The sequence below is a fragment of the Rhinopithecus bieti genome, unplaced genomic scaffold, assembly GCF_001698545.2.
Source record: "Rhinopithecus bieti isolate Rb0 unplaced genomic scaffold, ASM169854v2 scaffold_56979, whole genome shotgun sequence".
NCBI lineage: Eukaryota > Metazoa > Chordata > Mammalia > Primates > Cercopithecidae > Rhinopithecus > Rhinopithecus bieti.
Genome location: NW_016822352.1, coordinates 87049 through 101036, shown reverse-complemented (window position 1 = coordinate 101036; position 13988 = coordinate 87049). Strand labels below are relative to the sequence as shown.

General features: G+C 49.2%; 1 protein-coding gene across 3 annotated transcripts; it reads left to right on the top strand.

Annotated features, from left to right (window-relative positions):
- The first annotated feature begins 2385 nt into the window (after positions 1-2385).
- On the top strand, positions 2386-13891 carry LOC108521216 (leukocyte-associated immunoglobulin-like receptor 2). Of its 3 annotated transcripts, XM_017860916.1 has the most exons (8): positions 2386-2615; positions 4588-4689; positions 5806-5928; positions 6365-6400; positions 9456-9655; positions 10601-10651; positions 13413-13451; positions 13762-13891. In XM_017860916.1, exons 1-8 carry the CDS (start codon positions 2600-2602, stop codon positions 13783-13785), a joined length of 591 nt encoding a protein of 196 aa, XP_017716405.1. In that variant the 5' UTR covers positions 2386-2599; the 3' UTR covers positions 13786-13891. The 3 variants fall into 3 exon arrangements, with proteins under 3 accessions (XP_017716405.1, XP_017716404.1, XP_017716403.1); XM_017860915.1 differs by lacking the exon at positions 13762-13891 and having other exon boundaries at positions 13413-13741; XM_017860914.1 differs by lacking the exon at positions 13762-13891 and having other exon boundaries at positions 9456-9749; positions 13413-13741.
- The last annotated feature ends 97 nt before the right edge of the window (positions 13892-13988 follow it).

The window sequence follows — 13988 nt, the reverse complement described above, 5'->3', positions numbered from 1 at the left end:
AGTGAGCCGAGATCATGCCATTGCACGTCAGCCTGGGTTACAGAGTGAGACTCCATCTCAAAAAAAAAAAAAAAAAAAGAAGAAGAAGAAGAAGAAAAGGGGAAGTGGCTTGTCTGAGGTCACTGAGGCTGTGGGACAGGACGTCACAGGAGAAGCTCACTCTGGCTGACTTTCCAGCTGGTGTTCTGCACCTCTCTCAGTATCTTAGGAACCAAGTTACCACGACACACCTATTAGAGTGGCCAAATTCTAAAACACAGACGATACCACATACTGGCATACTGGAGAGGACGTGGAGCAACAGGGATTCTCATTCATTGCTGGTGGGATTGCAAAATGGTCCAGCCACTTTGGGAGACAGTGTGGCAATTTCTTCTAAAACTAAATATAGCTTTACCATGTAATCCAGCAATTACATTCCTTGGTATTTACCCAAAGGAACTGAAAATGTATGGTCACATAAAACATACATATGGATCTTTACGGTAGCTTTATTCATAATTGCCCAAACTTGGAAGCAACCGAGATGCCCTGCAGTAAGTGAGTGGATTAACTATGTGCCCAGACAATGGAATATTATCCCGTGCTAAGAAGATATGCACTCTCAAGTCTTGAAAAGACGTGGAGGAGAGCTAAATGTATATAATTACATGAAAGAAGTCAGTCCAAATAGGGAATTCACTGTCTGATTCCAACTATGTGACATTCTGGAAAAGGCAAAACTATAGAAAGAGTCAAAAGTTCATTGGTTGCCAGAATAAAAGGCTTGGACAAGAGGAAATCATCCCAGTGGAAATGGAGAAATGCAGGAACAAATGAAGAGCAACAGAAGAAGCTAAATATTTGGGTAAAGACAGGAATTTTCAATGATGATTTCATCATGAATGAATTAAGGAAACATTCATGCATGCTCATTCCGTATTTGATGACATTGCAAACATTGTTTTGAAAACTGTACTTTGCACTAAAATTAAAAAAGAGGCTGAGGACAGTGGCTCATGCCTGTAATCCCAGCACTTTGGGAGGCTGAGGGGGCAGATCACCTGAAGGCAGGAGTTCAAGAGCAGCCTGGTCAACATGGCGAAACCCCATCTCTACTAAACATACAACAATTAGCTGGGTGTGGGGTCACACGCCTGTAATCCCGGCTACTCGGATGGCTGAGGCAGGAGGATCACTGGAGCCCAGGAAATGGAGGCTGCAGTGAGCTGAGATTGCGCCATTGCACTCCAGCCTTGGTGACGGAGAGAGACCTATCTTAAATAAATAAAAATGTTAAATGACAGCATATATATATATACATGCACACACACAATGTGTATCATACACACACAAGCATATATATGTATATGCACACATGTCCATATACACACATATATGTCCATACACACATGTGTATACACATAGATGTCAATATACACACATTTGTGTATATACACATATATGTATATACACACATATGTATATATAATTATGTGTACATCACACATGTATATATAACACATACATGCATAGTATATATACATTATATCACACACATACATTATGCATATATACACATATAATGTATATATACACACATATATAATATGCACACACATACACACCCAAATAGATTACATCGATGAGAGAACACTATATTTAAAAAAGTGCAGAAATTTGAACATGAGACTTCAGATCTGCGTACGGTAGCTGAGGTAGGAGGGGGAAACGGGTGGAGCAATGTGCTACAGAAATAGTCATGTTTTATCAATTCCTCTGGTTTTCCTGGAGCATGTTGACTTCACCTTGTTTTTTACGTGTTCTTAATCAAAAAAGTTTCCTTTAAATTGGCCTTGGGAAATTTCCAGTGGTGTGCTGGTAAAGGCTTGACATCAGCTCTCTGAAAAAAAAGCAAAGGAAAAACAGAAAACCCCTGACGCGGTGGCCCATTTGCCGATTCTCTGGTGTAAATAACTCACACACGGCTTTGACATGAGTTTTCACGTTTTGTAAAACCAATTGTGCCTACTTTGAATAGAAGGATTGCGGACAGAGATATGGTTCCTGTCAGGATTAATTAGGAGCAAAGGCTTGCCTCCATATTGTCTTGGCTCTCATGCAAGAAAAAAAAAGAAAATTTGTGATGTGTGTTGCTTCCTCAGCCCCATCCTGGGTAAAATCAGAGGCGTGTACAGGGCAGGGAGAAGCTGGGGGGGGGGTTTTATTTCGTGCCTGCGTTGGACCTTGTTGAAAGATTAGAGCTGTGGATGCCTAGCCCTGGCCGACCACATCCTTGTGCCATTTTCCAGTTTTGCTCAGTTCCTGACTCTGGTACAGCAGAAGCATTTTCACATCTATGAAACCGCTATGTCTTGGTAAACTCCGGAAGGGAAGGAGGGAAGGGAGGACAAGGTTAAAATACTGTTCCGAGGACCTGGTCTCTCCACAGCGCAGGCTGGAGGTGGGAGCCCGTGGAAAGCCAGGTTCATCCACCGTCAGAACCCAGGCCAGGCTGCCAAGGCTAATATTCAGGACAAAGCCAGGGGCAGGGTGGGAATCCTATGGAGATGACCATCGTCTTGAGGTCTTCCTTCCAGGGCTCCATCCGGGCCAGAAGATGGCGAGAGACATGGGTGAGTCCCTGCTACCACCTCACCCTCAGGTTGCTTTTTTGGCTGAACAAGAAGGCTTCTCCCAGGCAGGAAGGGTGGGGCACAGAGACGTGAGCCAATGTGGATGACCTGGGGAGGGCTTTGCAGTTGAATCTCCTGAAAACGGCAAAGAAGTGCAGACCTCCGGGCAGTCTAGACTCAGATTCTGTAGACACTTCCCTTTGGCTGAGCCAAGCCAGGTTTGCTCAGAAACTGGGGTCCTTGAGATTGGATTCGATTGGAAGGAAAGACACAGGATTGCAATGTGCCGAACTCTGTGAGGACCAGGGTTTAGCTTGAGTTCCCCAGTCTGTCCACGAGGTCCAAGCCTGAGATCACTACGGCAACCACATGTCAGGAGGAAGACTGGTCAGCAACGCAGTGACCGTGCTGGAATAGTTTTGAAATATTTGAACTATTCTAATGCAAACTCTTCTTTCAGTGATATTTCACGTTGTATCTTACGTCATTTTATTTATGTAGATGTCTTTCCAGTTGACATTTAATTGGTGTTTAATTTGGTTTAAGTTGCTAATATTGTGTATGTATCTGAGTCTAGTGTGAGAATCATTACTCCATGCCTGTACATCCCACACCAAGGAAACTTTTTTGAGTGAGGACGCTGTGCCGTGCTGAGTCTGTGGCATGCCTTGGACATAAGCATATAGCTTGCCTTCTCCAGCTTGGAGGAAAAGTCTTAGAGGAATGCAAAGGTGGAGGGGCCCTCTGAGAATATGGAGCAACGACAGCTCTGTATCACCCCTCTTATGGAAAAACCCAGAATAACTACCCATGTTTTCTGTGACCTTAGATTGTGGAGGAACCGACAGATGTCGATTCTGCCAGCCACTCCTTCCCTAGTGGGCACCACACCCTTGCCCCCCATCCTTCCTGGGCACCTGGTATTCAGATGCTAGGGGAATATTAATCAGGGTCCAACTAGGAAAACAGAAACCCTTCTCTGCAGTTAACAGAGAGGGAAGTAAAAGCAGGATGGTGCCCCTGCACTGGATCCCGGCACAGGCAAAGAACATTAGTGGAAAGGTGATGAAATCCAAATAAAATCTGTCATTTAATTACTGTAGCAGTGTTAATTTTTTTCTTTCTGGCGGATGTGCTGGGGTCGTGTAAAGCATAAACATTAGAGGGATCTGAATGAAGGGCATATGGGAACTCTCTGTATCTCTGCAACTCTTCTGCAAATTTAAATTTATTCCCAGGTAAGAAGTGTGTTTAAAAAATGAATTAGTCGGCCGGGCGCGGTGGCTCACGCCTGTAATCCCAGTACTTTGGGAGGCCGAGGCGGGTGGATCACGAGGTCAGGAGATCGAGACCATCCTGGCTAACACGATGAAATCCCATCTCTACTAAAAATACAAAAAATTAGCCGGGCGTGGTGGCGGGCGCCTCTAGTCCCAGCTACTCGGGAGGCTGAGGCAGGAGAATGGCGTCAACCTGGGAGGCGGAGGTTGCAACGTGCAGAGATCGTGCCACTGCACTCCAGCCTGGGCGACAGAGCGAGACCCTGTTAAAAAAAAAAAAAAAAAAAAAAAAAAAAAAAGAAAAGAAATTTCTTTCCCCAGATACCCTGGCGTGGTATCTCTAGGGCATGGACGCAATGCAGCCATGTTGTTTGCTAAGGCGTAACAAGGGTGGCCATTGCTCTAGTTCCCAGTAAGATCCTCATTTCCAGCTGAGACCTTGTCAGCCTGGACCTCGCTGTTCACATCACTATCAGCATCTTGGTCACAACCATGTTATCAGTTTCCAAGACGTTTCAAACATTCCCTTCTCTTCCTGTCTTCCTCTGGGCCCTCCAAATAACATGAAGTCTATTCCGTTAACAAATTTCAAGTGAACAAGACGTTATTATTGATGATTGATAGGTTGTATGTTGTGCAGCAGATCTCTAGGTCCTGTTTGCTAATAACTGCCCATTTCCCCCTCCTCCCAGACCCTGTGACCACCATTCCCTGCTGTGATGTCGTGACTCTGGTGACTTTGCAGACCTCCTGTGACATCATGCAGAATTTTGTCTCTGCATCTGCATTGCTTGGTGTGATATCCTCCGGGTTTGTCTGTGTTGTCGCCCGTGGCAGAATTTTCTTCCTTGTTTAAGGCTGCATAGTATTCCCGTGTGCGTGTGTACCACATTTTCTACATCCATTCATCTGTCAATGGACATTTAGATGATTTTCACGTCTTAGCTACTGTGAATAGTGCTACAGTGATCAGGGGAGTTCAGATGGTTCTTTACATACTGATTTTTTTTTTTTTTTTTTTTTGAGACAGAGTCTTGCTCTTCTTGCCCAGGCTGGAGTGCAATAGTGCAATCTCAGCTCACTGCAACCCCCGCCTTCCGGGTTCAAGCGATTCTCCTGCCTCAGCCTCCCAAGTAGCTGGGATTACAGGCACCCACCACCACACCCAGCTAATTTTTTTGTATTTTTAGTAGAGACAGGGTTTCACTATGTTGGCCAGGCTGGTCTCGAACTCCTGGCCTCAGGTGATCCACCTGCCTTGGCCTCCCAAAGGGCTGGGATGACAGCCATAAACCACCATGCCTGGCCTGTTTATTTTAAATATAGACCCAGAAGTGGGATTCTTGGGCCATATGATAGCTCTATTTTTAATTTTTTGAGGAACCTCCCCACTGTTCTCTATAGTGATTGCCCAATTTTTAATTCCCACTGAAGTACGCAAGGGATCCAGTTTCTCCACATCCACACCAACACTGTCTCCCGAAAAAAATAGTATGTGTTGTAGGATATTTTTTAACGTGTTAAATAACTTGTTGGGATTTTAGCAAAGATCACAATATGAAATACTTGGGGAAGGATTTCTATGGCTCCCATTTCTAATACGGGGAAACGTCAGCTTCTACTTTTGTCACGTCTTGCCCAAGAGCTGCAACCGTTGACTTGTGGAGTTGGGATGGTGTCCAAGTCAGTTGGTTGCCCGACCTTTATTCTGCCTTGTCCCATAGATTTAGAAAGAGGCTGAGACATCGGGTACCTAGTTTAGGGTCATCTGATCCTAAGCCACATTTAGGGTAAGTGACATTTTTCAGAAACCAGCGCCCTCACTCTTGTCTCACTAGTGGGAAGAGGGGAAAGAACAGGACAGAAAGCTCTTCCTCTTGTGTGAGGCAGCTGCTGTGGAAACCCCACAGGCAGGAGGCCCCTGGCCAGCACATCCTGTCAGCTTGCGTCTGCTGCAGAGTTCTGTCCTTGCACTGGCCAGACTGCTGGGACCGGGGCCATGTCTCCCCACCCCACCGCCCTCCTGGGCCTAGGTGAGTCCTGAAAGCAGCGGGGAGGCTGGAAAGGGGGTCGGGAGGTCTGGAAAGTTCCCTGCTGAAGCCTGACTCCAGTGCAGAAGATTCTGGGGAGGAAAGTGTCCTCCTCCCCCAAGACTGCTCTGCTGCTCTCCCTGGGGCCTAAGTCTCACCAGAGAAGACCTTGTCCTAAAACAGGGGCCTGGGTGTGGGGATGAGGTCAGCTTTAAGAAGGGCTGGGGAGCAGGAGCCTTTTGGAAGAGGAGACTTTGGGATTTATCTTGAAACCATTTTGCAGCAAGAAGGATTACACTGAGATAGTGATGTCGAGGAGGGTTGGTTTGGTCATGATGAAATGCTGAATGCCCCCCAGCTCCATCCAGCCCCCTTTTGATAGCAGCCCCGTAAGGAGACTGGGTGGTGGGCATTTTTCTCACTGGGGCTTCTCTTCCAGTGCTCTGCCTGGCCCAGACGATCCACACACAGGAGGGTGAGTCACACCTTCATCCCATCTTCCCCGTCCCCTCTGGCACCCCAAGGGCAGTTCTGGGTAGGAGTGATGTCGATGCTTAGAGGGCCTGGAGGGATCCCTTTAAGTCTACCCTAGATTGCAAACTATTCCAAATGTAAAATGCATAACCCTCAACCAGTTCTCTCTCTCATCCTCCACCTGTCTTATTTTGCCTTTCTTATTTTCAAAAATTTTATTTTTAATTGACAAATAATTGTATATGTTTGAAGGGTACGTTGTGATATGATGACATAGGTACACATGGTGGAAAGATTAAATAAAGCTGATTAACATGCCAGTCCCATCACATACTTATTTTATTGTGATGAGAATATTTTTTTTTTTTGAGACGGAGTCTCGCTCTGCCGCCCAGGCTGGAGTGCAGTGGCTGGATCTCAGCTTACTGCAAGCTCCACCTCCTGGGTTCACGCCATTCTCCTGCCTCAGCCTCCCACGTAGCTGGGACTACAGGCGCCCGCCACATCGTCCGGCTAGTTTTTTGTATTTTTTAGTAGAGACGGGGTTTCACCGTGTTAGCCAGGATGGACTCGATCTCCTGACCTCGTGATCTGCCCGTCTCGGCCTCCCAAAGTGCTGGGATTACAGGCTTGAGCCGCCGCGCCCGGCCGAGAATATTTTAAATCTCCTTTGAGTACTTTTGAAATATACAATAAATTATTATGAACTATTGTTCTGCTGTGCAATAGATCTGACAAACTCACTCCTCCTGGCTAGTTGAAACTTTGTATCATTTGATCAGTGTCTCTCCCATGTTATTGGAGGCCCTGCAGCCTCCAGTAACCACCATTCTACTCTCTACTTCCGCGTGATCAACTTTTCTTAGATTCCACAGATAAGTGAGATCATGCAGGAATAACTGTCTTTCTGTGCCTGGCTTATTTCACTTAGCATAATGTCCCCCGGTTCATCCATGTTGTTGCAAATGATACAACGTCCTTCCTTTTTTAGGGTTGAATAATATTCCACTGCATAGACACACCACATTTTCCTCATCCATTCATTTGGCAGTGACACTCGAGTTACTTCCAGGTCTTGGCAGCTGTGAGTAGCTCTGCGGTCACCCTGGGAGTGCAGGAGTCACCTCCACACACCGATTTCCACAATGAGAATTCAAACCCAACACAACAAGGTTGAGCCCGGCAGTGTTCCCCAGACGAGCCCACATTGTTCTTGGTGGGGAACAGGACAGTCACAAAGGGCAGACTCTGAACATTCCATCTCTTCTCCATCCTCCTAGATGGATCATGTCACCCAGTCCTAGTGATTTCACTCTCAATTTTTCTCATCTTTCCCTCTCTCTTCATTGATTTTCCTGTGTCTCCCCCTGGTGACAGCCCCTCTCCCCTCCGTGGCTCCCCGAGGCCGGCCTTAGCCTGTCCATGCCACTGCTGTCCGCTCCCTTCCTGACCCCAGGGACGCTGTGATTTGCGAAAGCACATGACCATTGTACTTTCCACCGTTTTTAAACTGTATTCAAAAATTTTCATTTAATATCTCATTGTAAGATGAATTTTTTTTTTCTCAGAGCCCTTCCCCTGTTTATCTTCAGATAGAATCAGACCCGTGTATCTGTCTTTGGTCTAGACATGCCCATTTTCCCAGCCACATCCTGTCCCTGAGGACTTTGCAGAGGAGGTCAGCTCCACCGCCCACCTGTCCCCTAGATTCCTGCGCTTACCCACAGGAAACTTACTGCAGTTCGCAGCTGCAGATTTGGACAATTCTCCAAGCAGTATCTGTCCTCCCTTCTAGACGTCCACCTCCAAAGGGCAGGCACCCTGTGTGTATTTCTCACATTTGTGGAATTAGCAGCCCATGAAAAGCGTCTTTGAACGGATTGATAAGTAACTGAGATACGGTTAAAAGAAAGAAAAATGAACAAATGGATGGGTTTTGGGAGATGCAGGTCAAAGGATAGAAAATTTCATCTAGACAGGAAGAGTAAGTTCAGGACTGTGCAACATAAGGACTAGAGTTAATCACAATGTATCATATGCTTGACAATCGCTAAGAGGCAGATTTTAAATGTTCTCACCAAAAAAATTAACTATGCAAAGTAAGGTTATATGAATTAGCTTGATTCAGCGAGTCCACAGTGTATACCTGTACCAACACATCATGTTGTATGCCTTCAATATATGCAGTTTTAATCTGTCAGTAACAAAGAATGAGTGAAGACGGGATGAGCGAATTGAAGCCCTGCCAGCTCTCTGCCCTGCTCAGGGATTTTGCTAATTTTGACACAACCTTCCTGTTTCAGGACATCAAACCTGCCCTTCCTCCTCCACCCCAAGCCCAGTTGAGATAAACAGGGTTTTTCAAGAGCTTTAATAACAAGGAAATGCAAATTCGGCTGAGGAGAAAGTAGAAACTATAGAGGAAAACCCAGAGGTGGTGGCTCCACAGAGACCTGCATTAACAATGGGGACCTGTCATGGGCTGGGCATCTGCTGTGAGCAGATCAGGGCTGGGTCAGGGCTGGGTCAGGGCTGGGGGCTTCACCCTCACCCCACCGGACCCTCACAGGAGCCTGGCAACCCCCGTCCCACACTCAGTCTCACCCGGGGACCGGCCAGTGCCCTTCAGGCCCCAGCACGAGCCATCTCCAGAGCCCTCGCTTCCCTGTCCCTTGTCCTTCACAAATGACCCTGTCATCCCCGTCCTGTGCCTCTCTCCCGCCCTCTGTCCCTCTGGAAAGTGGCCCTGGGCTCTCAGCAGACATGAGGGGCCCCAGGCTGCTCTGACACTTCCCACGTGACCCTGAGCAAGGCCCAAGTTGTGAGCAAGTCTCAGGGTCCCTATTGTCAACTGGGAAAATAACTCCGCAGCGATGAGAATTCCCGCGCCTGTAGAAGGTGCAGGAGGCATGGCGATGTTCTAAGGCTGGGCTGTGGTCGTGGCTGCACAACACTACAAAATTGCTAAAATCACTGAAGTGTGATACTAAAATGACATGTGTGGCATGGTGACTTCCTACGGTGGACGCTGAGGTCCTTCTCTGCTTCCCTCCTAGGGCCCCTGCCCAGACCCTCCATCTCGGCTGAACCAGGCACCGTGATCCCCCGGGGGAGGCCTGTGACCCTCCAGTGCCGGGGCCCAGTTGGCGTTTACGCCTTCCGCCTGGAGAGGGAGGATAGATCTGAGCACAAAGATAATTATAATGTATCTCAAGCTAGTCCATCTGAGTCCGAGGCCAGATTCCGCATCGACTCAGTAAGTAAAGGAAATGCCGGACGTTATTGCTGCCTCTATAAAAAGTCCACCAGCTGGTCTAAGCGCAGTGACTACCTGGAGCTGGTGGTGAAAGGTGAGGATGTCACCTGGGCCTTGCCCCAGTCTCACCTCGGTCTTCAAGCTTGTCCCCAGGTCCCTGGACCCTGTTCCAGCTGCTACCCTCTCTCTGTGGCCTCCCTTGCCCTCCTCCTGACCCCCAAGCCCTCCTCTCCCCCTCTCCCTCTGCACACACCTCCCCTCTGCCTTCGCACCTGCTTAGGTCCCTGGAGCCCTGGTCTCCTCTGGACGCCACGGATGGCCTGGACACTCAGCCCCAGCATCCGGTGGGCTCAGAGCTGGCTCCGCTTGGCTGGGTGGGGAGTGGGTTCCCAGAGATTAGGGGGCGACCCCCCTGCAAGGGGATGAGTGTCTTTTCACACAGGATGGATGGTCTCACTTGTTATTCCTTTCCACTGAGCCAGAACCTGCCCCAGGCAATGTGCTTCTCCTGGCGTGGTTCATCTCCCATTGGGCAGAACACAGGGCCCAGGGATGGCCCTTGGTCAGGGCTGGACAATGCTTTGGGAAAACCTTTGGTATGTGACCACACACACCCCTATGTGTGCTCAGCCCGAGATGTCCTGGAGTCAAAGTCCACCGGAGAGGCTCCAACCCACCTTCATGTCCCCCCAGGACCTCAAAGGTCCCCTGAGGTCAAGCAGAGCTTGTGGTGGGAGGAGCAGAGGGAGTGAGCAGCCCCAGGGAGAATGGGGCAAGCAGCGGGGCTCTCCCCAGCCTCCTGTCCCTTGCCCCGTTTTCTCAGGAGTCTCGGGACGTTGTCTGAGATTGTGTGATGGCCATGCGGCCTTTGGACGGGGGCTCAGGGTGGAGGAGGGCAGGTTGGTTGGGACGGGTTCTAAATCCTTCTCTTGCCTCTGTTCACAGAAACCTCTGGAGACACAGACTCCCCTGTCACAGAGCCTGACTCCTCAGCTGGTCAGTAGCAGGGTCCTCAGCCGGAAGGGATTACAGGGGGATCTGTGCTGGGGATGCAGCTCCGGGTCCAGCCCTCTGCCCTGGGCTTGGAGTCAAGGACTAGGGAGGCCACGGGAAGGGACTGACACCCACCCAGCTCTGGGAGGTGGCTAATGCTCCTAGAGACCATAGCAACAATGGTACCGTGATTGCAACCTCGTTCCCTGCCACGAACCGTGGAAAGCACTTAATGCAAACACCGCTCTCCGGGGGAGGTACTAGTCTGATTCTCTAACTCCTCCTCCTCTCTAATATGCAAAACATAAACTAAAGTTTCTTGCTTAAAGTCACAAGGCTATGAAGGGGCAGGGGCAGGGGCAGGGGCAGGGGCCACCCACCGGGGGCAGCCCCACCCCAGACTTTCGGGCTCACCCGAGCCCCACGCTGCCCCCTTGTGGGCGTGGCCTCACCGTTCACCCCGCTCTGCACCTGATGGAGGGACTTAGAACTCACCTTCCAACCTGGGACACCCGGAGAGGGACGGTGATGCTCCTATTGGCTCTGTGATCTCCGGGGGAGGCCTGAACAGTGGAGGAAGGTCCCGTAGGAGGAGGAAGGTGCCACAGGGAGGGGACGTAGCCTGTGAACGGTGACCAGGATGAAGCCATGAGGCTTCCCTTCCATCTGGCTCTGCCTTGGACTCTGTGATGGGAGAGAAGCTACCCCAAGTCCCTGGGTCTCAAGTTGTCCATCTCCCCCTGTGATCTGTGACTAGAACCTCCTAGGGGAGCACACGGGGTCATAAGACATCCGCGGACCCTTCTCCACCTGGGTTTCCATCACCAGAGTGGTCGTCCTTGGACCTAGACTCAGTGATGGCCTGTGAGGCTCAGGCTGTGAGCTCAGGCAGGTGCGACCAGGGGCTGAAGCCACACGGGGAGGTGGGAAGAGCGATGCTGTGCTCCATCCGGACCCCCTCAGAGGCTCCTGGGCTGCTGGGGCACAGCAGGACGTGCTCCTGAGTCCAGCCGACCTGGTTCAAGTCCAGTGTCTGGTTTTTATTAGCCTTCTGTCTGCGGGAGTATCTTGCCTCTCTTTCTCTCCCTCTCTCCCTCTCCTTCCCTCTCTCCTCTCTCATCTTTCATGCAGAGACATATAAAGCTTGCGAGGACAGACCCTCCTGCAGCCAGATTGCTGGGTTCATGGTTCAAATCCCGGTGGTTCTGCCACTCCCTGGCTCTATGCCTGACAGTGACTCACCCAAACCTCCTGTGTCCCAAATTCCTCACGTGAAACACAGGCGATAAAAGAGCTGTCCCGGTAGAACCGTTTAGGGGAGACTTGAGTTCAGGTATCCACGGCGCTGACATCAGTGCTGATTAGAAAGCCCCAAAGGATGGGTGCTGCTATTAATACTGAGGAAGTATTTTGTCCTCACAGGGACTGTGACAGGCACTGAAGGCTCTGGGTGTGATGCACCGTGNTTATATAAAACTATAATAGAAAAAATATTTTATATTTAATTATAGGTTTAGATCTAATATAAATTATACATTATATATTATAGTGAATATATGTAACATATAAGTTATTATAAATCATATACAATTAACACTATACACATTAAATATGTCTATGTCAAGATTACATAATTTTAAAATATATTTGTTATATGTTATACATTTGCATAATACATGATACATATAGCTATAAATAATATAAAATGTATAATATTGCACATATACAATACATATGCCATTTTAAATGGTGGCAAATGTTATGAAGACCAAGCCCAGGAAGTCATGGTGTAGAATAACGGGTGGTGTCCTGGACCTTGGAACGTGGACGAGGCATAAGAGAAAGCATACTCCAAGAGAGAATGTCTGCCTTTCTTGAAGGATGTTGAAGATGCTACCTAGGCAGCGGGGGAGGGGAGGGACGCTGTTCCTGGAAGAGAGACGCTTGGCTCAGACCCTGGGTTTTGGGGAGCCCCGCAGGACCCCATTTGGTTACCTGTGAATTGGGTAGTGGCGTGCACTGTGCAGAGCAGGGTGAATGTTCGAGGAGATGACAGGCGGGCCTGCAATGCGCTGCGCAGGGAGCGTGGGCGGTGCCGCACACACTCGCCCGCCCGCTAGCTGCAGGGCTTCAGGAAACAGGAGCAGCGTGGGCGGTGCCGCACACACTCGCCCGCCCGCTAGCTGCAGGGCTTCAGGAAACAGGAGCACATCTGAACTTGGATTCTTCCCACAGGAGGGCGGGTTACATCCCCATCAGGGGGTTGCCGTGAGGGCAGATAAAATCAGACACGGGGATTCTTGCACTCTGGTAGGAATCCAGAAGGAGGTCAGGGAGGGAAAGTCTCACTTCCTCTTCTTGCAGGTGCTTGGTCTCTGCCTAGATCCACAGAGGGCAGAGAGCAGTGATGTCTACCACAGCTTCACGCCCAGGAAACACGCTGTATCTGCACCGTCCAGTAGGGATGGCATCAGACACATGGGGTCACTGAGCCCTCGAGATGCAGACAGTGCTGCAGGCTTCTCACACCATTCAACTTTGAATACATTTAAATATCAATAGCTACATGTGACTCTCATACTGGATAGTAGATGTAGAAAGTTTCCATCATCACAGAAGACTCTGCTTAACGGTGCTGGTCTAGAAGGAGCGGTCAGGGTCCTGGGGAGTGAAGAGAGATCCCCACAGTGGACATGGGAGGACTCAGAGCCTTCTCTGTCCAGCTCAGGACTAACTCCACTTCCTTCTAATTCCTCCCTCCCAGGACCCACGCAGAGGCCGTCGGACAACAGTCACAATGAGCGTGAGTGATGGGGACTATGGAGCGTGAGCCTGGCGTGTGCCTCCTGGGGAAGGAGAAAGAGGTTGGGCTTTGGGGTTGGTCAGATTCCCACTCTGCCGATGGCCCCGGCTGTGTCCCTGTGCAGAGGACCCCAGCACTCAGGACCCCGGTGGTGGAAGAAGGGGATAACGATCCCTGTGCTGCAGGACTATTATTTACCTGAGAGATTTTATATGTTAGTAAGTTTATGACACGCACGTGACATGTGTGTGGTATACAGTAGGTGCTCAATAAATGCACACTGCTGAAAACCTGTTTCTGTCTTTCTTAGATGCACCTGCTTCCCAAGGCCTGAGTGCTGAGCATCTTTATATTCTCATCGCGGTCTCAGTGGTCTTCCTCTTTTGTCTCCTCCTTCTGGTCCTCTTTTTCCTCCATCGCCAGAATCAGATAAAGCAGGGTAGGTCTCCGGGGCAGGGTGGAGTGACCTGGGGAAGCTGTCAGGAGAGGCTAGGAAGAAGGTCTCCTTACTTTTTTTTTTTTTTTTTTTTTTTTTTT